This window comes from Astatotilapia calliptera, chromosome 9, assembly GCF_964374335.1.
Source record: "Astatotilapia calliptera chromosome 9, fAstCal68.1, whole genome shotgun sequence".
Taxonomy (NCBI): domain Eukaryota; kingdom Metazoa; phylum Chordata; class Actinopteri; order Cichliformes; family Cichlidae; genus Astatotilapia; species Astatotilapia calliptera.
The window spans coordinates 25603384-25628749 of NC_137430.1; the positions used below are offsets into that span (position 1 = coordinate 25603384).

The following is a 25366-nucleotide window of genomic DNA, read 5'->3' on the forward strand; positions in this document are numbered from 1 at the left end:
AATAACTACAACACTGAGGAAAAAAAGATAGAGGAGATGATAGAAAGATGATATCATGATGTACATTACTCTCTGAACTTCATGTTTGCATATTGACACTAGAGTGGATCATTTTCCTTGGTGATGAAAAAAAGGTTCTGTGTATATTACAGGTACTCTTTACAACCATCATTAATATATTGAACATTCTATTCTGATTCACTCTGATTGGGGAAATGCAGTATTTTCAATAAATTTTTAGATTTTAAGGGTTACCGCTGACATGATTTATATAAAGGGGGGAAGTATCACTTTTATATAGTCGACAGATTATTCTTGCAGCACAGTGATGCAGGGGTTTCTTTGTGGCATGAAAACATCACAAAGATGTTGCTTTAAAGACATTATAAATGAATGTGCATGTGAATGCCTGCCTGTTTCTCTGTGTCAGTCCTGGGATTGAGTGGCAACCAGAACTAGCCAACTCTGAACTGGCAGCTGAGACATGGACTGAGAATTGTGTCTGGATTAGTGAAGAAGGCACCAGACGCGTAGCTTGTGGGGCTGTGAGGATGCCATTTAATTTTAATGGTGACAATTTTATTTGTCAGGTTTAAGAATGTGGATCCAGCAAATATTTGGCTTCATCCTTAAAAATGTGACTAAAATAAAATAAAAAAAATGTTTGCAGATTACCAGTTCATTGACTATTTATACAGGGAACTAAATATTTATTATGGGGAACCAAATGTTACTGCTCTACTAAAAGAGTCAGGAGAGATTTACACTTGTGGCCATTCATGCTGCCTTTTCTCTTTCCCAGTTTTTGTTTGGGTGTTTTAATCAGAATTTACACCTCAGTTTACATTACAGTTGCTGCAGTAGGTTTTGTTGGGGTAAAATGTTTATCTGTTTATCAAAAAATGCTTGTCTGTTTATTTCTATAAACAAAGAATAATCATTTAAAAATAATAAAAGCCATTCAGCTCAGCTCTACTTTATCAGAAGTAAAACTGTTTTACAGCATTAACTATTAGACTCGATCAGTAGCAGTGGTGGTCCAGAAGGACCAACTTGCTATTGTGTTCAATTTTTTACTTTCCTCCCAAATTAAACAGCTATAAATGAGCCTGAAATTCAAAACAAATCAAACTACTTCTTCTTTTTCTTTTTTTAGTAGGTGCGATGTGTACACAGCTGAGAGAAATATTTGTGAAAATATGAGGACAGCTCCCCTCTGAGTATACAGGGTACAGTATAATCTGGGCAAGACCTGGCGGGGTTATGTGCTTGCATGTGTGTGTTTGCTTAAGTGTGTTTTTGGAGGTCGGCTGCCTCTTCCTTCACTGAGCCCCTCACACCACAGACCTCAGTGAACCAGCAGAAGATCAGCAGCATCTCATTGCACGGCTTCACAGACTATTCACAGGTAAACAGCTGCAGAGTTTGATTCTGGTTTCAGAAGATTTCTAGTATATATATCAAGATATTCACTTTATTTATTGTTTAAGAGATTTCACTTTTGCAACATAGACAAAAAAACAAACAAACTACAGCATTGGTGGGCATTTTCTTCATTTAGGAGGGCGACATGAAGCTGCTGGTGTTGCTCGGTATTGTCTTCTGCCTCTTTGCCTGTCATCTCAGTGGTGAGTTTTTCTTTTTTTAATCCACAGAAAATATGTTCCCTTGAATTCAAGAGTTGGTGTGTTGTAGCTAAAGTTGAGTTTATTCATGCAGTGCAAACATTAATAAGTTTTAACACTAAGTTTGATATATGTACATGTAGAAATGTCGGTGAAAATAGCTGGAAATCATGTGATGTAACAGTGCTGCTGGAGAGGATTTGTTTTGTGTACAAAGAGGACTCTGACTGAGTCTCCATGATGAATTCCTTCTGGTTTAGTCTGTTTGTGCGTGTGTGTGTGTGAATAGTTAACAATAATATTTGAGGAGGCAGCAGGTATTTGTAGTCCCCTAGGAAAAAGCTCTCTTTTCCAGACCTGAATCCCATCTTTGTGCTCAAGGAATGCCTGAAATGTTAACTTTTCCCCCCCTTCTCCCTCTCTCCCTTCCCCCCTTCCTTCTCCATCTCCTCATTGCAGAGGCCAGGATCATCCCAGAAGGAGGTAACTTTTCAAACTTCTTTTCGACGTCTTCAGACATATAAAAAAGCTCAATGAACTTTGCATACATGCTGTACATCAGAAGTAGCCAAATGCGGCCGGTGAATCAAACCCTGCATTCTCTTTGAAATATATGTCCTATCATTATTATTATTATTATTATATCTGCATCAAAAGTTTTCTATAACTTTTCACAACTCTTCTGTAGATAACATTACAAGTACATGGCATATAATGTTTACAAATAGGAAAATGAACTGCTACATTTTTTTTATTTCAAATAAATATTGGGAAGCATCCATAAATTAGTCAATGTCTTTTGGTCAAATGAGTCATGTGGACTCAACACCAGGTTCATCATGAGGGTTATTTGAAGACATTCAGTTTTTTTTCCACAGCCTTTTATAGCACTGAGCTCGACTCAAAGCAACTATGTCAACAGGGAGCATTCGCACAAAGGAAAGCCATTCATGTATATTTGAATTTCCTCCCCACACACTGTTGTTGGAATACAAGAATACAAAGGAGAAAGGGCGCGTCAGCTATGCTTGTCCTTAAATACTGACTCACATGACAGATGCTAAGTCATTATTTTCTCACATGTAGGCTCCAACAGCGGTGAGTGACCTCTGAGACTCTTGTGACCCTACCAAGGAAAAGAATTTCTCCACAGTGATATAAGCCTTGCTTATAAATGGGTGGATGGGGTGGTAACAGTCTTCAAATGGAATCTTAAAGCAACTTTAATAAACTAGAACACTTTTAATGCTAAAAAAAATCAGGATGCATAGATCAGGTATTTATTTAGAGAGAAATACTAGAGACAAATCATATTAGTTAATAATTTGGTCTTTTTAGCCTTTAAAAGGAGCGTTGATATGACATGCACATTTTTTTGTTTATAATAATCTCTTCAACTCATGACTTGTAGGAATTTATTCTACAAACTAACATTCAATTTTCATTTTAAACAGGCTTCTACCTGGACACCTGAATTAACGTTTGCATTTAGCAGTAAGAGCAAATATATGATTTTAAATGCAATAAAGATGTTTCTAATGAGCTAATGTTGGTTGTATCTCTCTGAGAGTGGTAAACACCAGTTCTCCCTTCCCACTATCACCTGTTATTTTTGCTCAGAGGGGGTCATCTGATTGTTGGGGGTTTTGCTCTATTGTTGCAGGGTTTTTTGTTGTTTTTTTTACTTTAAAATATGAGGCAACTATTGTTGTTATGATTTGCCAGTGTTTAGCTGTCAAAATAAAGCTTTTACACTTAGGATTACCTAATACAATACCATTGTTCTGTGATTGAGTTGGGACAGCAACAAAAATCTAAATACCTGGTGGAAATGAAAGCATTGTAAGAACCACATTTTCCATAGAATATGTTAAATAAGTCAACAAAGGCAATGCCTGTGCAGCGCTGTGGTTCACTTTGTTCTAGAGATGGCACGATACCACTTTTTTATGTCCGATACCGATATCATAAATTTGGATATCTGCCGATACCGATATGAATCCGATATAGTGTGTTTCAACAAAACTGTTTGTTTTTAAATATCTTGCTGCATTTTGTATAAGTTCATACTCAAGTTTAAAACAACAACTACACTAAAGCTATTCTGTTATACCTGTATGCAAAAAAAAATATTTCATAGTTCAGCAATACTGATCAATCTAATAAACTTAAACCTACACCATCCTCCCTATTCTGGTATTTTAAAGAGTACTTAGCGTAAATATTAAGCAACCTAACTAATAGGGTTCCAACTCCTAGCAACAACAAAAATAAATAAATAAAAAATAGGGAACCACCCCTCACGCGCCACCTCATGATGCTTAATCGACGTAATCAACCTTAATTTGATGCAGTGTGAAAAAAAAAATGCACAGAAATCAATTATTTTTCAATATATTAAAATATTAAATAGATTCAACATCTTTCCTCAACAAAACTGCAGACTGCACAGATGGTACCTTCCCAAAGGAAAAAGTACTATAGCTTACTAAGATAAGATAAGATAAGATAGAACTTTATTAATCCCTCGGGTGGGTTCCTCTGGGAAATTTGATTTCCAAAAAGCACAGCAACGACCGAAGTTACAGTTACAGAATTGTTATATATATATATATATATATATATATATATATATACATACACACACACACATATATATACATACACACACACACATATATAAATACAGAGACAAATATAAATAAAATATACAAAGGGGATAAATAGAATAAATAGGAATAAAAAATAAAAATACAAGTGAATTGCACATTTCAAGTATTGAGTCTATTGCACCGTTGACTATTTACAAAAAGTATTGCACAAGGTATTGTACAGTGAGGTGAAGAGGCACTACAGCTTAGTTGTTCCCCCCTCCTTTGTCCTCCTGTTTCCCCTCCAGAGAGGAGTTAAACAGTTTGATGGCGTGTGGGACAAAGGAGTTTTTAAGTCTGTTAGTTCTTGTCTTGGGGAGAAGCAACCTGTCACTGAACAGACTCTTCTGATTGTTTATGGCCGTGTGCAGAGGATGCCCAGCATTGTTCATAATGTCCAGCAGTTTCTTTAATGTCCTTTTCTCTGCCACTGACACCAGAGTGTCCAGCTTCATGCCGACCACAGAGCTAGCCCTCCTGATCAGTTTCTCCAGCCTGGATGAGTCCCTCTTTGCTGTGCTGCTCCCCTAGGGTATACTAGGGTATATATATTAGACTTAATAGTTACTATATACAGTAATTGACTTCTATTCATTTTGCATCAAATTAAAACTTTGGGTGTCAGATAATTATTTATCAAAAGCTCGACATTTTAAATGAGAATAAGAAAGAAAAGTATGTCTTTGTGCCCCCTTTTCCCTGTTAATGCCCTATCGGCCTCCCTGGCTAAACTTTGCTAGATCCGCCCCTGCACAGTTACCAGCGTCAGCTACATAGAAAAAGATCCTGGTGTAGAAAGTAATATTAAATAAATTCTAACAACAGCTGATCAAGCTTAAACGTGCTGCTGTTGTTCAGCCGCTGGTTTCCTCTTTCTGGTGCAAAGTGGGCCAAAAACAAACAAGAGAGAGGGACTCGTGACAGAAAAGCCGATCAGCTGATCATTAAGCAGTTTCATGATTGAAGTAGCAGCAGGAAGAGGCAGTCGCTCCATATATCGTTTGTTAAGCTTAACGCAGGAATGCTTTACAAACATTCAGAGATGGACTTACACACTTGCTTTACTTCTCTCGGGGATAACTTTGTCGGAGATGAAATGCCGGGTTGCTAGCGAAGCTCCACATGCTATCCAGACCACGACAGGTCCCGCATGCGGCAGCCGCTCTATCACGTGATGCATACTGCTCCTACGTGCTAACGTTCTGAGGCGAGTTACGGCGCGTTGCAAGTTTTGCGAGGTGCTTTCGTGATATTTAATGGATCGGATTACATTTTTTATTTTTCTCCGATATCCGATCCAGTAATTTAGGTCAGTATCGGACCGATACCGATACGTAATATCGGATCGGTCCATCTCTACTTTGTTCTCTGTGAAAAATAAATAGCCATTGCCTCTCTTTTCACTTTCATATGTGGGAAACGGTGCCTGTGATATATCAGGAGTTAAAAACACCTGGTGCTTTTCTGAATGTGTGAATATGAACTACTACCAAAAACTATATTTACTGCAAAATATCATCAGTAAATCCCTAACATGATACTTTATGGTCTGTAACAGCATCTGTTTGAGACTGTATGTACCCTGTCCTTTCTGACATGCCATGTGTCTTTCAGTGCCTTATGATGAACCACCAGCTGTTCCCTACTGGCCGTACACCACCTCTGACTTCTGGAACTACATTGAGTACTTCAGATCCATCGGTGCCTACAACTACATCAATGAGATGGCCCGGGCCTTCTTCGCCCACCATCCCATTGGAGACACTCTAGGATATGAGACCAATGCAGGCCATGAACACTAAGAGAGGTGCTAGACCCAAAAGAGAGAAAAAGTAATAAGAGCATGACATGAAAAAAAATGTTATCATGAGGGTTTATTAAAGGGAAATAAGGAAATTATTATAAATATGAAACAAAAGGGGGATGTGAAAAGGAACACAGATTTTTTTTTAGTAGCTTAGTCACGTATATACAATAGAATTAGACATAAATAGCCCTCTTATTGTCATATAAAGTGCCACAAATAAATAAACAAACCATTCTTCAAATATGTAATGGAGTCTGAGAAATGATTTCTTTTAGTCTTTAGAGATCTAGTATTTTCTCTATACTATTGCTATTATTATTATTATTATTATTATTATTATTATTATTATTGTTATTATTATCTATTTATTTGTTATTATTGTTGTTGCCATTTTTGCTTTAACAAGAGGCTTACAAAAATACTCAAAATTTGCGATCACTATTTATAGTATATTTTGCAGGCTGTCAAAACAGGACTTAAATGGAGCAAACCGCACTTACCGTTTTAACTTTAAAGACTTGAACTTTAATTTGATCTATTAATTTATTAGAAATGATTTAACGTGCTTTGCGCGTGGTCATATTGAGGAATATTATAATCACCCATATTTTTCTGAGGGCGGACCGAAAGCGGCTAGTCAGCAGCGAAAACCGGGCATGAATTAGTGTTGCACACGGTTGTTCTGTTTACCACCACTTAAGCCTCGATAACTGCTAACGCAAACGCACCGTTTGACCTAATTGCGGCGGAACTGCTTTTAGAATAACATGAAGCCTGCAGTGGATGAAATGTTTCCTGAAGGAGCTGGTCCCTATGTGGACCTGGACGAGGTAGGTTCTCAGATTTAGAGCTTTAAATTAACCGGCGTCTAGATGTGCTAACGCTAACTAGCTCCATATGTTTAAAATGACATGAAACGGAAGCGATTAATATAATCGCCTAGCTTGTTTGTTTTTTGTTTTTGTTTTGGGGTTGTTGTTGTTTTTTTACATTTAACTGCGTTAATACGTTACATTTTGGGTTATTCAGTATTCTTGATAGGAACACCTCAGCTCATCCCGTTAAATGCGTGCATGTCTATGCTGTTGCCTCAGCAAGAAGTCTGATTTTGAGTTCACCATCTTTCTGTGTGGAGTTTTCATGTTAACCCCGTGTTTGCGTGGGCTTTCCCGGGTACTCCGGCTTCCCCCACCGTCCACAGACATATAGTTAATGGGGTTAGGTTAACTGATGATTCTAAATTGCCCATTAGTGTCAGTAGGAAGTTATCTTTTTCTATGTGTTAGCCCTGCTATTGACTGTCAGCCTGCCCATGGTGTACCCCGTCTCTCACCCTACGATTGCTGGGATAGGCTCCAGCTTTCATATGTTTTGTTTTTTTAAATGGAGAGTTTCTCTCTTGTTATTCCAACTTCCTCCCACATCCTAAAGACGTGTGTTAGGTTAACTGGAGATTTTAAACTAACGTAAGAGTGAGACTGTCTGGTGATCTGTGCTGGGTATAAACCGCCTCTTGCCCTCTGACAGCTGAGACTTCAGTCCTAAAATATTGTTGTTGTTGTTTTTAATTAGTTTTAATTGCTATAACAAGGGTATTTTACAACTTTGGCATAGATAAGATTTGTCTTATCTCACTTTATATTGGGCCTGTTATCTTTAGTTTTAAATATAATTGAGTGTTTATTTTTTTGTTGTGTAACATTAAATCTTTGTGCTGGATATTAGTTAAAAGCTCTAAGTAAGCTCTGGCTAAATTGTTAATGTTAATTGCTTTTGTTTTCACTTGGAAGAAAAAAATCCCATCCATTTGCAACATTCAAATTTTCAGGTTATTATCTCAGAATTTCAACTTAATAACTGAAGTTTCAAGTTATTTTCTCAATTTTGAGTTTATTTCTCAGAAGTTTGAGTTGGTAAGTTGAAATTCTAAGACCTGAACTTTTAACCTGTGGATTTTGGAGGAAATTTCCATAGCATACACTGCTGTGATGCAGTAAGTGTAGCAGTTTGTGTACATGTAGATCTTTCTCATGTGGTATGACTGGTTGCACTGTTGTGTGTTTGCAGGCAGGAGGCAGCAGCGGTCTGCTCATGGACCTGGCAGCTAATGAAAAAGCTGTGCACTCCGATTTCTTTAATGGTAAGGGACAGGTTTCTGCATCTCTTCCCAAATTATTAAATTTGATGAGGATTAAATTTACTTCACTGATTCAATTTAATGAGGTTAGGGCTTACAGAGTCGAGCTGGAATTAAACATAAATCTTGTTTTCATATGGCACGGCTAAGCTACGATTCCTTAATTTGTCTCATGAGGCAAACAAATGTGATTAAAACACATGGTATAACATTCCAAAAATAAGCAACGGCATGCTCCTTTCTCTATTTATTGATCACATCTAATAGAAAAACGTGTGATGTTAACAAGTAAAAACCCATTTAAGAGTCCCCAGTTTGTAAATTTGCCTAGTTTAAGCAAGATTGTGTTTGCATGCAGAGAGGAAGGTTCTTTAATGTTCAAGGCAATAACAGAAAACTGGTAAACATCTAGATTTCTAATAGGACAAGCAGACGTTTTGCCTTTCCAAAACCTTCATTTAAAGTTTAAAATACATTAAAAGTGTAACTTAAGGTGTAAATATGAACAACTCAAACAAACATAAAAAGTCAGCAAATAAACTTTCAAAGACGTGAAATAAACCCTATATGTTCCAGTATATTATTTCAGTAATTTGAAAGGCTGTGGCTGAGAAAGCCTTAAACCTGTTACCCATTTTCTTCCTTTAACCACGTTATCTTCTCACATTAACCCTCAGCAATCCCATTGTTCCCCTGTAAACACCAGTTTATGTGCAAACACAGACGCAGAAGACACACTATAAAACACCGAGCAAATCTGTTTTGTGCTGGCTGCCGGTGGAACAATTTTTGGCTCAGCAGCACATGACCTAGATAGAAAAGAGCTGATTGTTAAAAAGAGAGCGTGAGGGAAATGAGAGAGAAAGAGGATGGTAAAATGAGTTTATAGCTGCTGTCAGACCGAAACTCAGCGGGACACCTCGCCAGTCAGCTGCACACACACATCGGCACTCATCACCTGGGTCGTTAACACTGCTAGAACTGGTTCCCCTCTACCTAATAAGCTCTGTACTTAAGAGTATTGTAAAACTATAGATATCATCATATTTTAAAGCTCTTTTTTTAAAGTTGTTAGTTTTTTCCTGTAATTAAAGAAGGGGTTGTGCTGACTTGAAGAAGGCAAAGGTCCCCAGATCACATTTAAACGTGACAGGGTGAGTGCAGTTATGTTACGTCTTATGCATATGTAATAGAGGCCTTAGTCGTTGTATTTTGAAGCCCATTGCAGCATTAACACCTTTAAGCTCCGCTATAACTTGCTGTTCACACTTTGACATAAAAGTTTGGTTTGGAGCCAGAACCTCTTTTCAGGTAGTTGTAGTTGACTCTTTTGCCTCTTTTTCACTATAACCTACTTTGTTTGGCTTGACTTGATTTGACTCTAGTCAGTTTCGGATGTTTTCCATTAAATTTGGGTACCATCTCAGTGTGGGTGAAGTCATTATAGCAATGTAGCTCAAAAGTCCTGTGATGTAATTTGTACGTGACACAAACACAACAACAACAACAACAACAACAGAGGATATCAAGTTAATGTTATCTCTGGTGCTAAACTGACTGTAAGTCTCTGCACCTCGTCACTGGGCCATGGTGTTGCTCTGTGTGTAACCGTTCCTTGTTGCCAGGGATATTGAATTTAATTTTTGTGAATGAGTCACTGACATGACTGAATCAGTGATATCACTCCCTGGCTAATCAGTAGCGTGCAGTTTGTTGACGTCACATTTTTGGTTTAGCTCAGTCTGCTTGGAATCCCTGCCTACTGGGTATTAAAAAGTACCTGGTACTAGGACTGGGCCATATCATACCGTTCATGGTAATACCGTTATAATGTTGGGCAACAATAATATGGGTAAAACGCGCATGCACAGTGCCTTTGTTTTCATACGCACATTGCAGAAAAAGCAAGGCGGCAACGGAGAATGAGAAGGGCGAAAGCGGATCGTTGAATGAAACGGATGAACCAGAATTGGTTTGTAAAAATGCTGCAACTTCAGTGATGTGGAACTGGTTTAGCTTTTGTCCGTCAGATACACAACAAAGCACTATTTTTGGTAGAGCATGCTAGCGGGCCGTCGTTATTACCGTGTTTTTTGAAAATACAGCACACTTAAAATCAATCCTTTGATTTTTCTGAAAATCAACAGTGCCCCTTATAATCCTGTGTGCCTTATGGATGAACTCTGGTTGTGTTTACTGACCTCGAAATGATTTTATGTCGTACACGGCGCTCGAAAATCTGTCAAATGTTTTAGTACGACTTTGCTGGAGTTGTAAAGTATTTTGTTTAGTGTCAATTATACCGTCAGTTATATTGTTATCGCAAATTTTCAAATGTATATCGTGATAAATATCTTTGGTCCTATTGCCCTGCTCTACCTGGTACCAGGTATTGTCCCCAATATGGAAAACCCTAATATCCGAGTCAAATCGAGCCAAGTCACATCATGCTAATTAAAAATGAGGCCATTGTTCTGGAGATTTCACTTTACTCTTATGGTCAGTGAATACTGGCTCTATCTGTTTATAGAAGCTGGATGACCATGCAGAACTGCTGGTTTATTTCAGAGACAGGGCTCTGTAAGTGTGGTATAAGGTCAATGCAACAGTGTGAAACATGAGATTTTTTTTTTCTTTTGAAGACAGATTGTGAAAGTGAGGTGTGTCAAGGAAGCTTTGGCTTTTATGCCATATTTTTACACCACTGAAAGTCATTACAGGTAGCCGAGGGCAAACTGTCCCTCATTACTGAAGACTGAAGAATGTTCACTTCGTCAAACAGTTTCTCAAGCCTGCTGTTGCGAATCATAGCCACCCTTTGGATATTTTGACAAATTAAATTTAGTCTGCAAACCTTCTTACATATGACCGGCATAAGTGGTTGCACAGTTGTATCGGTATTTTCTGTCTCACTATGTTGGTGCAGATTTCTTAAAAACTTGGAAGGTCAGAGTGCAGTTTAGACTAGAGATAACACGATACCACTTTTTTTTATGTCCAATGCCGATATCATAAATTTGGATATCTGCCAATACCGATATGAATCTGATATAGTGTATGTTTTATTCAACAAAACTGTTTTTTTAATATCTTGCTGCATTTTGTATAAGTTCATACTCAAGAAAAAAAAAACACTAAAGCTATTCTGTTAAACCTGTATGCAAAAAAAATACGCTGCACCCAAAATATTTCATAGTTCATCAATACTGAGCTAATAAACTTGAACCCTACACCATCCTCCCTATTCTGGTATTTTAAAGAGTATTTAGAAGAAATATTAAACAACCTAACTAATAGGGTTGCCAACTCAAAGCAAAACAAAAATAGGGAACCACCCTCTGCCTCGTGATGCTTAAATTAAAGTTGATTGCATTGATTAATGCACGTGTAAAATAAATAAATAAATATGCACAGAAACAAATTATTTTTCTACAATAATTAAATAGTACACAGTACAAGTACATTTTACATCAGATTAAAGCTTTGGGTGTAAGATTCAGACAATTATTTATTAAAAGCTTGACATTTTAAATGAGAATAAGAAAGAAAAGTATGTCTTTGTGCCCCCCTTCCCTGTTAATGCCCCACCTGGCCCCCTGGCAAAACTTTGCTAGATCCGCCCCTGCACAGTTACCAGCCGTCAGATTCGTAGAAAAGGATTCTGGTGTAGAAAGTAATATTAAATAAGTTCTAACAACAGCTGATCAAGCTTAAACGTGCTGCTGTTGTTTAGCCGCTGGCTTTCTCTCTCTAGTGCAAAGTGGGCCAAAAACAAAGAAGAGAGACGGGAGTCGCAACAGAAAAGCCGATCAGCTGATCATTGATCAGTTTCATGATTGAAGTAGCAGCAGGAGAGGGAGGGAGGGAGAGAGAAGAGGCAGTCGCTCCATATATCGGTTGTTAAACTTAACGTGGTAATGCTTTACAAACATTCAGAGATGAACTTACACATTTGCTTTACTTCTCGCGGGAATAACTTTCTCAGAGATGAAATGCCGGTTTGGTAGCGAGGCTCCAAATGCTCAACCAGACCGCCGACAGGTGTCGCATGCCACAGCCGCTCTATCAAGTAACGCATACTGGTCCGACGTGCTAAGGTGATGAGCTGAGTTATGTGTGATATTTAATGGATCGGATTACATTTTTTATTTCTCTCCAATATCCGATCCAGTAATTTAGGTCAGTATCGGACCAATACGTAATATCGGATCGGTCCATCCCTAGTTTACACCAAACAAAACCTCACAGCTTTGCATCCAAGAGCAGTTAGTATGCGGCAGTATGAGCACTGAGAGAGACGGATAATGGTAATAATTGTCATAACTGAAAATTCATCACTTAAGGAAGAAATGCTTGATTCATGCTTATGTAAGCAGGTTCAAATTTGTGCATTTGCATCTTAATGTATGTGTAAAATAGTGTCACATCTAAGGCAGTTTTAGGAAAGTTCCACCTTGATTAGAGGGAATGTAACTGATATTAATAGACAGTCCCCCATTCACTTGATAAGTTTCTGGTGACTTTCTCCTTCTGGCCAGTAGTAGTGGCACATGGCAACACTAGAGCGAACATACTGCCTCGTTTTGTTCCCTAAATGTCTTGTTAAAATTCCAGTTATTGACCCTGGATGAGAAATCACTTGTGTGCTATTTTAACCTTTTAATATCGAGCTGTCAGAGCCAGTTAGATCCTCTGGTGATGAGTAATTTTCACACCAGTCAGACTGTTAAGTTTGCTAACTGGCCTGTTAGAGTTTTGTCAAAGTGGGGGAAAAGTCTCAGAAGAACCTCATAATGTCTTCTAATGAAGTCATCTGTAGTGGTTTAGACACCATGCGTTCTCCAGATGTGAAAATACTGGCTTTTTAGTAGTATTGTTATTTATTTTTAACCTCTAGGGTTGCAACTAACAAATTTTGTCATTAACTTGTTTTTTTTGTTTTTTTCCATTATGTCATTAATTAATAAAACAATCCATTGGCCAATCCATATTTGTTCCTCTTCCTTCTGGGGTTCCAAGTATATTTAAGTGGTTTCCATCTACCCAACACTCATGTCCCAAGATAATAAAATAGAAATCACGAAAAATTAAATGTTTCCACCTGTGATGCTCAGACCAGTCATATAACTTTATTACCTCGTTGTGTGAACAGATATGTAAATAAGAGTTTTCCTTGTCTTTTTAAGGCCACAGTTACACAGACCTAGAGAGCAGTCAGTGAAATCGACTCTTTTCAGAAGACATAAATTTTGCTTTGAACTCAGACTTTTTGCTCACACTCACAGATCAATTACTGCTTAGTGGGTAATTGGCAAGTGTTTGCAGATATGTCAGCATCTTCTGTGGAACTGCTCATCAACTTGTTGGTGAATACCTATTTTTTTTTTTTCTTAACAACCAGTGTTTGCCAGGCAGTCACCAACCAGTGTGTAGGTCTGCGTCACTGGGGTATAAGATAATTATATATTTACGTATGTGTTGTGTTGGTGGTGCATTAAAAAAAAAATTAAGTATCTACAGAGCAGCATGAATTGTGATCAATATATAAAGTAGATTTAAACTCTGTAATTCTTTCCTTGTCTTTGTTCTCCTGTTTCTTTTTGCAGATTTTGAGGATCTGTTTGATGACGATGACCTGCAGTGATGACACCTGTTTGAGCTGCTGAACATGTACATAAAAGGAATGAAGAAATTGCCCCATTCTCTCTACAAGTCTCTTATTTGTACAGTTTCCCTCATGTAAATCACTCAGCCGAATATTGAAATAAAACCTTTTTGTTTTTACAAAAAAAGTGGTGGTGAACCAGGTGTCTGAATTCTGAGAATCTCTTACATTCCTGCTGAAGAGAAAATTATGAGTATGGTTTTGGTGTCGTCTTGTTTGAATCTGCTCCTGCCTGGATTGTAGGCTTGTTTCTCCTGAGAACCACCTGTTAGCAGACGTAATTACATATGTGTTAACGTGATCACTCAATGATCAGCGGGAGCATGATGGGACAGGAATAGGGCTGGAAAAATGTGGAAATGCTAAAAAAAACCAAAAACTCCAGAACAAATAAACATGAAAGAAATAAAAAGCCAGTGTGCAATAATTAAGGTATGACTATGCAGGAACAGCAAAGTACTGTAAACAGAGAAAATGGAAAAAAGATGTTTCTCCTCGTCCACCCTCTTTTTAATGGCCGACTATACTAAAACCAACTTCTTCCAAGTACTTTGGTGACAATTTGTGAATTTTCCAGCATGATTGAGCAACATGTCTCAAGACAAAGCAATAACTTAATTGCACAAGATCAGAGTTTGGATTCATGGCCAGGAAAACTCCAAATCTTAATGAAACTGAAAATCTGTAGTGAGGCTTTAAAAACAGGTGGATGGAAAGATTTACATTCTGTACAGGATAAAGAAAATAATGAAGTTTGTATGTTATATTTTACAAGTAGCATGCTGTCAAGAGTATTTACCTAATGCTTCATAAAAAGTTTAATTTTACTTTACTAAAGGCAGATTTTGTATTTAGTATAGGCCTCGGATTATGGAAAGTTCCAAACTACAGCAGGTCATCAAGTGGAAAACTTGCTATGGGAAACATTTTACAATTTAACGCCAGATTAAAACCAATCAGGTCAAACACTAAGGTTACTAAAAGAAAGCTCTTCTGCATAGCAGATAAATGAGATATACAGTAAATGCATGTGTAAGATTTAGTGTTTTATTGTAAAAGGACAATTACACAGGTGATACTGTCAATAAAATAACATTTGTAATGAGTAGTTACATTACCAGTTGAAGCGCAGTGGTATTTTTGACACATACAGTGACGTGGGCTCTATGTAGGCCTGCGAAAAACTAGCTTGATCCTTACAGCTTTAAAAGTTAAGAGGGTACTAAGCATCCAAGTGCTGCTAATCAAATGCACTTTATAAATCACTTATCCCTTTACCACATCTTTAAATCAGAAATTTTGCATTCAGGTGTGTGTCAGTGTCACAATCTTCCCAGGAGTACACATTCCAGCAGACAATGCAATGCTCAGAGAAACCCAAGAGCTCCATCTCAGACTACGCAGGCCTCAGTTAGAATTTTAAATGTTAAACTTCATGACAGTGCAGTAAGATAAAGACTGAACAAGTATTGTTTATGGCAGCACAGCTTAGGTTTGCAAAAATTCAGTGGAACAAACCTTAAAGTCTGGAACAATGCCGTTTGCACAGGCAAAACTACATTGGAGATGTTATGCACTAACACCTCATACGAGCTGTTAAGCACTTTGGTTGGCTAATGATTTGGGTTTGTTTTGCAGGCAAAGGACCTGGACAACTTAAACCCATTAGGCTGATGGTGAAATTCTCTGTATATCAAAGAGTTCTAGAGTCAGAAGTAAGGCCACAAGTCTGACAACTAACATTTGGCCCAATTTAGGCCATGCAATGGGGCAATGATCCAAGCACAGAAGCAAATCTCCATCAGAATGTTTGGAAAAAAGAAAAAGTGTTGCAATGGTCCAGTCAAACTCCAGATCTCAAACCAAAATGAAGCAACGCTGTAAAGAAGAGCAGGCCTCTTCCTTTTGCTCTACAAGGACTTGCAGTTTTCTCTAATGGTGACCAAACTAAAACACCTCAAGCTATTCAAAATCCTCCAACTGTAGTTCAGTCTTTAGCTATTTCACAATCGGTCATTTAAGCACCGTGTTCAAAATCTTATACTTCCATAAATGTTAAACATATTCTCTCTCTGGAATAAGACAATGTTTAAAACTGATTTTCTCTTAAAAGTCATATTTGTTTTAAATTAAATTACATTTAGTGTCAAAAATATTTTCAGTAAAAGAACCAAAAACAATAAAAAACCCCTGCAGCTATTCTGGACATAAACCTGATAACATTACTGAATGGCCTAAATGAATTATAGGCTTATATAGTCAGATGTGGTGATATTGCATCATATATCTCAGATACATCGTTTTTCTACTAAAATCATTGTGTGTGTGTGTGTTTGTGTACCTGTGTGTGTCTTACGTGGCTGGCATGCCTGAACACAGTTAAACTCAGGAGGAAACTGTAGATTATCAAATTCCTCATGTGTGGACCAGCTGTGCTTGCATGTTGTGTGTGTTCAGACAGAAGCTGTGGTTTGGCCCTCATTGAGGTCTCTGAGAAGTGCTTATGTGGCACCTCAACGCCCCTTTATTTTACAGCCCTGTGTCTTTCCTCTGCCTCCTCTGTGGTCTTTATTTTACTTTACATGAGTTATTGTTGCATCTCTGAAACAGATGTGATTTCTTACATTTAATATAATTAAACAATCAACCGTGAAGTATCTTAAATTAACAACTTGAGGTTTCTTCTTTTCACCCAATACTCCACGTCTTCATCTTTACTCAGAGCTCTCCCACCGTCTCTGCTTTTCTGTCTTTAATTACAGTGCCTCCAATTGGCTGAAAGTTTCAGCCAATCAGGCATCTTCTTGGGGTGGCCCTTGACCCCCCTCAGGTAATCATGCTGAGCCTTTTTTAGTGCGTGTCAGAGATGATGGGCTCACTTTAAAACGTTGCTGGATCCTTTTGTCAGATCAGTCTGTAAGAAGAGCTGCAGGGCAGGCAAGGAGTCCCTAACACACACACAAACACCTCCCACGTACACACCTGGTGGACTGAGCTTCATCCGAGTCCACTTTGGATCCTCTGGAAGGAAACTCTGAAGTCAAACAACCGCAGGTAAGAGACCAAACAGTGCAGTCTGTGTTTACTTTTGGTAGAATCAGGTATTTTCCGAGGCTTAAAATTCTGCTGAAATTCTGCTGAAAAACACCTGGTTCTGTTTTACTATGACAAACCAGTAGGTTGAACCCAGCCAGGAGCCGTTGTGGCAACATGTTTGTTTCAAGAGTTCAATTCCAAGCCACAGGCAGAGGTCACTTCTCCAACTGTTGAGGCTTTTGATAGAGCTTTAAAAGTTTTGTAAAGCTATTTTTGAGCTTTAAAATGCATCTTTGTGAGAAAAATAGTGACTCGTGGCTAAAATGTTACTACTATGGCTGGTTGGACCATATTTTTGGAGCCAGTGATCAAAGTATATGTGAAAAAAAGGATTTTGCATCATGTGAAGTGTCAAACAGGTACAGGCACAGAAAGGATCAAAGTGACAGTGGTTTTCAAGATTGTGTTTTTGTTGAGGTCCAGTCATGGCTGAAAGAAGACGGACCAGTTTCTCCGGTGTGTTGATCACCATTGTGCTGGCTGTGATGCTGCTGCCTGGTGAGTACCCAGCAGACATGGGACATTACAGACGGCGTCAGATAACAAGGCCAGATTGTCAGCTATACATTATATTATAGCGAATTATGGAAATGATGACAGGTAGCTAAATTATAATGTTGATTAGTAATCTCACAGTGTAAATATATTCATATTCTATAATACTGCAGATTGAAATCTCTATTGGAAGAAACAATCACAATAACACAATCAGAAGATGCACAATTAGGAGCCCAATAAATTAAAGAATTATTAAAAAATATTTGCAAGACAGCAAAGCTCCAAGATCTCCAAGAGTTTGGAGGTTAGTCTGCTTTATGGGTGCATTCCAAGCTCGGTGACAGTGTTAGGATCTCAAATGAAAATGTGTTAGTGGTGAAAAGATGGAGCTTTTTCTTTTATTTATATTATATACATTGCTTGGGTTTTTGGTAGGTCTGCAACAAATATTTTCTTAATCAAACTTGAGGGTTTTGTTTCTAAGTGCCTCCAACAAAGTCTGAGATAATGTCATCAGATATCTTAGATGCAACCCCAAACCTAAAGATAATCACTTTGAAATTGTATTAAAGGCACAAAAGCACTAAAACCTCACACTCCAAAACCAGCAACCCATCGTATCTTTCATCAGAACAAAATTTATTAATATCTTACACTCTTATCTAATACTTCAGTGTATACAAAGCTATAACTAATTAAAAATCTGTCTAAACTCATCTTATTCAAACAGGCTTCAGCAACTTTCAACTACTTTTCTAGCTCCACTTTAAAGCAAAGTTACCTGTAAAACACGGTGCCTCTATGACACGTGGATACTCTGAAAGATAAGCACACTCCCCAAAAGTCTTCAGTGCTGAGATGCTGCCATTTAAAGTGAAAAAACATCCCTGAAAGACTGCAGTTTCCGGTGAATGCTCACTTCTCGCACTGCAAGTCTGTTCTTAAATACAGTCCTTGAGCAAATAAGAGTCCATTCATGTCCCGACTGATGGGTAGAACAAAAGAACAATGATGACATAAAAGCATGTTTCCAGTTTTACGAGTTGAAAAACTGAATGATTGAAGAGTAAATCGTGAGGTGAAGGGTAGACTTTACTGTGGGTAAGAATGAGTCATTCAAGTCCACATTGATGACGAATGTCAGCCATTATTTCTTAATGTTAGCAGGGACACAGCAGTGATGAGTGACTTTCTTTCTTTGTCTGTTTTTAAAAAAATTAAATATTCATGAATCAGAGCTTTTACCTTTTGCATTTAGGTTGACATGCAGTTATTTTAAACCATTAAAAAACACACAGCTGGCTATAGATCAGTGTGATACTAATAAAGCTATTCAGAGCCAGAGGATCTAGCTTTTAGACTTACAACATTTTTGATTTTGTGGATCAGTTTAGCAGCTTATTTTTCCAACTTTCCTTTGATTGTTCGAGCCTCCTTAAAATGCATTTGCCTTGAGCTATTGCTTCATTTCAAGGTTCAGTTTGTTAAAGCTAAAGTTTAGTTGCAGTACATCTGATGAGTTCATGAGAACTGGGTTTCACATATATCATCACGCGGCTCTATAACATGCCTGTGATGCTCATATATCACCGGCGATGTTGCAACATGGAGACAGTTTGTTCCCCTACCACCTGTTTCCAGTTCTCTCTCTTCTTGATTGACATGCTTTCTTTTAAAATTGGTTTTCAAAGTTACGCTCCCTGATGGATAAAGGGGAAAAAATACAGTAACGAGGAAGAGGAGGAGTTACTTTGATCAGTAAAAAAATTATTACCTGTCAGCATCACCTCCTCTATGCCCTCTTAAAGTGCTGCTGTTTCCAGATGTGCCTGCCATTTTTTACAGGCTTGTTAAAAGAAAGAAAGAGAGAAATAGAGTGGATATACTGAGGCAGCATCATTCAGCCCACCCTCCTCCTCCTCCTCCTCCTCCTAAACATCACCATGGGTCACCTTCCCACCTTCTCCTTTAACTTTAGGATCCATACCTTTAGTTTAACCTCACAGGTGACAGTGCATATCCATTCTTCCAATCCCAACATTAAAAAAGAAGAAAAGAAGAAGAAAAATCAAGAGATTAATGTTTTTTTCCACTTAAAACACACGGCACGTAACCCTAATTTATCCCCTGTGGATCTTTTTAAGGCTGTCATCTGTTCCTCTCTTCTTCTTCCTCCTTCTCCTCTTCCTCCCCTTCTGTGAGGGACTAACACCTTCTCCCTGCGGAGATGAAAGGAACCCGGAGCAGAGCTGAATCTGAATCTGCTGTTCCTTCGACTTCAAACTGTGCACACGTGTGCATGTATGTGCATACAGATACACACGGCCCTTTGAAAGCACAGCGTGGGGCTTCGTGTTACAAGCACCCCTATAAAAATCTACAAAGAACTGCAGTAACCAGTGCTTCAGGCAGTGCCAATTACCCCAGCCCTATTTAATGAAAACTATCAGCCCGTAAGCATTTGAGGTTTAATGTCATGTTATCGCTTGGATATTACAGACAAATTAGATTAGAAAGAATCAGCAATTTTGACTTCAGCAACATCTGTTTTTGCTTTTCTCTGTTTGCAGCATTCTTGTCTGCTGGACCAATTGTGCAAAAGCCCAGAGGAGATGGTAAGTATGTGGTTTTTACCTTTAAAGATACTTCAACATGTGTGTTTGTTTCTAAAGAGTGCACGGTGACCGAGTTTTTGAAAAGTTTGTCCATGGAAGAGGTTTGTGATTGGAAAGTAAACACAGATTTATGACTTCCACCTCACCTGGCTTCTGTGTAGCTTCAACTCTTGACCCTGTGATTGAGAGCTAATGTGAGATGGAAGCCGTTTTCTAGCGAATACAAAAAAAAGGGGTTTGAGTCCTTGAATGTTTTGTTGGAAACTTTAAAAGTCACTAGAAAGTCCTTGAATATGATGTCAGCGTGGAAGCCTTTGGATCAGCCGTGTCTTTGCTTTTTCCCCTCATCTCCTGCCCTCAGCGGGGGAAAGCATCCAGGAGAAGGCGGCTGCTGCAGCAGCACACAGGAGGCTGATCCGCAACCGCAGGAACATCAGCTGGTACAAACAGCACTCTGACTTCTGGGCATGGTACAAGTACTTTACTGACAACGGCAACCAGGAGGCAGTGAGTGAACGCTTTGTTTTCGACATTAACGGTGTCATGAAATGAAAGTTTCCATGTAACACTTCAGCTATTCAATATGAAACAAAACTCTTTAGTATTGACAAGTTGTTAATGAGATGATTGGTTCTCTTATATTTAAAGCTGCTCTAATTAATGCTTTTATATTAACCCTTTAAAGCCTGAACCATGAAATAATTAAAATGGATTTTTAATATATTAATGTACATGCCAACTTATTTGTATTGTATTTGCCAAATCTGGCATTTATTTTGCAATGTATTGCTTAAAAATGTGTTGTGCAGTTTATTTAGGTTTTTTGTGGGGGAAATAATCATGTTGATGATGTAGAAGTTGCCATAACTCACAAAAACTGTATGTATCAAATGTGAGGTATTATAGGTATTACTTGAGTCTTTTGCAGTGACCAAACCATAAATTAAATCTGATCTCTACTGTTTTAGCACCTTTTAGCACAGTTTTTGGTTCCTTTCAGCTTCACTGCTTTGATTTATTGTTGCTGCCCTTGTTTTTTAGACATGACAAGGGGGCAAGGAAGGACTCGGAATTTGGATTCAGGAAAAATGAGTGGAGTCACTAAGAAGTCGCAAATATTATTATCATCCTAAACCTGAATATATCACTAACAACTCTCACATATAAAGTTAATGAGCCAGTAAAATCAGGAGTAGTTTGAAAAGTTGCGTGAATTTCTGCTGGGAAAAGTTGACGGAGTGAGTTTTATCAAACAGGAATTAAACACACACAACCAAATGTCCTTTCAAAGGACTCTGCAGCAGGCACCAGATCTACAGAGGCCTGTCCAGCTTCTTTCACCAGAAGGTTCAGTTCACCTAAACAGCTAAACTAAAGATTCACACCTGCTACAAAACACAATAAAACAAAAGAAACAAACAAAAATTACATTTCTCTTACATGTCAACATTATAATCAATAAAACAGGGTTACCAACAAAAAGCTAGCGTTCTGCTAATGCATGCTGATTGGTCAGTTACTTCCTTGATAGCACCAGTTTTCAAAAACAGAGGCTAGGAGGACAATCGTGTTTATGAATAGGAAGAAGCCGGTTATTACTGCTGTTTTACAGTCTCATACTCTTATATTAAAAAACCATAATTAAAATTGCCAGAGTACAAATGTTGACCACACAGAGTTTATCATTTCGGCCAGAGATAGTTTCTTTCTGAGCGCCTCCCTGTAAAACTGGATGTTCAGAGAGTGGTGGTTCTCTGAGAAGCCTTTTACTTTTATTGATGTTACATGTCATCCGATCAGTGAAAAAACAATAAACCCTTACTCCCTTCAGATTCAGGAGATGGATCGCATCTTCCTCGCCTACCTCCAGAACAAGAACCGTGCTGAGGGGCGTCGCTCCTACAAGGCCTACTTGAGACACCTGGGAGATGTTTATAAATCCTGCTCCGATACTGAAGACCCCAACTGCGTGGCTTCCTACACCAGCAGGGCCAGTCCTAAAGCGGAACCCCCCAAACCTGCCCCAGTAAAAACCTGTGACCCCACCAAGGACCCCTACTGCATGTACATGGCTTTAGTCCAGGGAAAGAGCCCTTACAAGCCATTGGTGCTCCCGGCTGCCACCCCTGCTCCTCAGTACGTCCACTCTCCTGCTCCAGCCAAGGACCCTCAGTCAGGGTACTATTACTACTCGCCGTCCACGATGCCTTTCCTGACCATGGTATGCTATGTATTTTTTGTGCATAGTATACATGTATATTTACTGTATTTTAATTAATTAATTATTCATTGCACGTTTTGTATCATGGCATACAAAATATCACAATTTTTCAAACTGTTTACAACTGAAAAACTGATTATTGTTTAAATTTAAGGTAATTTAGAGAATTTTTAGAGTTCTTTATTTAGAATTTAGAGTTCTTGTTAAAACTTATGTTATTATTAGATAATAGAACCTTAGACTGCTGGGCAGTGGTGCATCTGAAAGCTCCCATGGGTAAGATTTGCAAACCTATATCTATAATTGTTGCCCAAGATGGATGCATTCAGCAGGAGCAATAATTTAATTGCTTACAAATGTTTTCGATGAGAAAAAATTTGCACCCATCTCATAATATGGATCCTTGTTTCTCGTGCTTCAGGAGCAGAAGGTAGAGTTGCTGCGGATCTGTGGCTCTGATGATGTGGAGTGTCTGCAGTACCATCTGAAAGCTGCTTATGGGTATTCTGGTGGGTCCCGTCCATCATATGCCCACCTTGGCTGTGACCCCAAGAAAGATCCTGCCTGCAAAATGTTACAGAAAGCTCCTGCTGGTCTCTACATGAATGCCTATTCTGCCTCCAGTACGGTAGGTCTTATTCGTCATACTAATTTCCTTCAACAGCTTTCTGCATTACTGTATTTTAATTTTACTCTATCCCTCCAGGCTCCCCAAGCTGCACCAGGATCCTGCAATCCTCTTTTTGAAGACGGTTGCAACCCTCTTACCGCCACCAGATTTTCCACTTCTCCAGAATCATACAAAAGTAACGAGAGAGATCAGGCCGCTGCCATCCGTGCTGCCCCTCCTGCTGAGCAGTATGACCCCTATTCCATGTATAGGGATTCTTATTCTAATGTTAACAGAGTCACTGATCCTTATGCTATGTATCGCCAGGCCAGTGCCCCAACTTCTCCTCCAGCTACTGATCTCTTTGCTGTACTGCGCCAATACATGGCCCAAGCTCACACTAATGACCCATATGCTCCACGTATGGGGGCTGCTTCTGAGTCAAACTCCAACGATCCTTACTCTACTATGCGTGATGCAGCAGGCGCTATGCACCTGCACACCCCTCCCTCCCCCAGGCAGCAGCACCCTTATTCCTATCCCAGTTATGAGGAACCTGCCCAGGAGGAACGCCACCCTCTGGGTCCCCCAGGCAAAACCAAGGAGGGCTACGACTGTTTCATTGGCTATGACCGTGAATGCTATCCCGTGAAGCCCAGCGCACCTCGCTCTGGAGTTCAACGTCGCATCCCTTACCCTGCTGAGGCCTATGAGCCCCACCTGAATTCTGACGGCACCCGCAACGGCGTCCTGGAGCCTGTAAACCCACACTGTGACCCCGAGTATGACCGTGACTGCCGCCTGCGTCGCTATGAGACCGAGCAGCCTCAAAGCCAGCCTGAACGTCATGCTGCAGAGGACCACAGCCAGACGGCAGCCGAGAGAGAGCAGGTTAATCAGGACCAGTATGAAGCAGAGCCCTACCAGAGCGGCCAGGAGGAATCTCACACACCCTACCAGCCTCTCTCACAAGGCATGCCCAGCCTCCAGGACATACTGAGGCGCTATGGAGACCAGTATCCCGGGCAGGAGGATCACAGAGCTTATGCAGACAACTACCACAAGAAGTAAACAGGCTAACACGCACAAAAGCATGCAGATGGACATGAATGCACAGTCCCAATGCGTTCCTGTAGTTCAGCCCTTGAACGCCTCATGCCCCGAGAAACCAGTTCTATCTGGACCAGAGGTGGGACACAGGTGAATTTGATGGACCCAGAGAGCAAGTACATGCATGTACATCCCAAACACAGCTTCTTGCTTTGGGAGCCTGCTAAAAACTTTCCTGGAACGCCTTCTTATAACTTTAGTTGCTTCAGGCCTGATGCTTTGATTTATTGCTTTTTACTTTCTACCTTAAACTCTCCTCTGTGCTTTCAAGTGTGTAATGACCTCGCAGCTCTCAGCTTTGCTTCTGTATCTGTGCATTATTTTTAAAATGAAATATTGTTTATTGCTTTTTGACACAGATGGATTGTCATTTTTTTCATTTTAATTGTTCTAATAAAAAATACAGAAATATGTTTGTTGGCTTTGATTTTTTTTTTTTTTTTTGCATTTTACTGCACCATGACATACTGACTAGCTACTATAATCTGGAACAAATGGATCCACTCAGAAAGAAAAAAACATAATATGGGTATTTGGGGGTTACATCTATGATATAAAAGCTGAAGTAGAGTTTTAAGAAATATAAGCATCCACTGATTTTTGGTTTTTCATTTCTTTTGAATGAATGCAAAGGGGGGGAAAAAAAATCCCGACTTGTATTATATGTCCAAAATAAATAAAAGCAAACTTTAATTAGAATCAAGCATTTCTTGGGTATTGCACGCTGTCTGCCAAAATCTTGAAGTCTTCTGAACAGAAATATATATTCTGGTCCAGGGTTACCATTTGAATAAACACTGGACAGATTAGCAGGCTTTACTCAAATGACAATTTGCACTCACATACCGTGTACAAAACTTTAAATATACTTCACTTACACAGACTATAGGGTTTATCATTTAGTGTAAAATTATTATTATTTCTACTGATGCCCTGAAGTAAATGCAAAAAGTGTAAATTTCTTTTGTCAATTATTCCCTTTCTCTGTCTCATTAACACACAGGGGTGGCTGTAGCTCAGGAGGTAGCGCACGTCATCCACTAATTGGAAGGTTGGTGGTTTAGTCCCTGGCTGTCCCAGTCTGCATGCCAAAGTAAAGTATCGTTAGCGTGCAACCCTCAGGTTTTTTTCTGAATTGTTTATTGGACTGTGAATGTGAAGCAGAAAGAAGAAAAACAAATGCTTGAATGAGGACTGTTGTATAAAGCAGTTTGAATGCCTCAGTCAAGTAGAAAATACTACGAACGAGTGTTTACCATTAACATAAATTCATGCATCTCATTGCTTTTTGAGAAACACTCACATGGGATTTTAATAGTCTTCCTTTAAAA

At 38.9% G+C, this 25366-nt stretch overlaps 2 protein-coding genes across 3 annotated transcripts; both read left to right on the plus strand.

Annotated features, from left to right (window-relative positions):
- Nucleotides 1-1020: 1020 nt before the first annotated feature.
- otos (otospiralin) lies at nt 1021-6331 on the plus strand. Its single transcript, XM_026179977.2, has 4 exons — nt 1021-1408; nt 1562-1628; nt 2085-2108; nt 5891-6331. Exons 2-4 carry the CDS (start codon nt 1571-1573, stop codon nt 6076-6078), a joined length of 270 nt encoding a protein of 89 aa, XP_026035762.1. The 5' UTR covers nt 1021-1408; nt 1562-1570; the 3' UTR covers nt 6079-6331.
- A 10395-nt stretch (nt 6332-16726) lies between these two features.
- Nucleotides 16727-24448, plus strand: and1 (actinodin1). 2 transcript variants are annotated; one of them, XM_026180813.2, is made up of 7 exons: nt 16727-16939; nt 17399-17479; nt 20050-20094; nt 20456-20601; nt 21926-22315; nt 22737-22943; nt 23022-24448. In XM_026180813.2, the coding sequence occupies exons 2-7, from the start codon at nt 17407-17409 to the stop codon at nt 23994-23996; spliced, it is 1836 nt and encodes a 611-aa protein (XP_026036598.1). In that variant the 5' UTR covers nt 16727-16939; nt 17399-17406; the 3' UTR covers nt 23997-24448. The 2 variants fall into 2 exon arrangements, with proteins under 2 accessions (XP_026036598.1, XP_080162240.1); XM_080306114.1 differs by having other exon boundaries at nt 16729-16939; nt 17405-17479.
- The last annotated feature ends 918 nt before the right edge of the window (nt 24449-25366 follow it).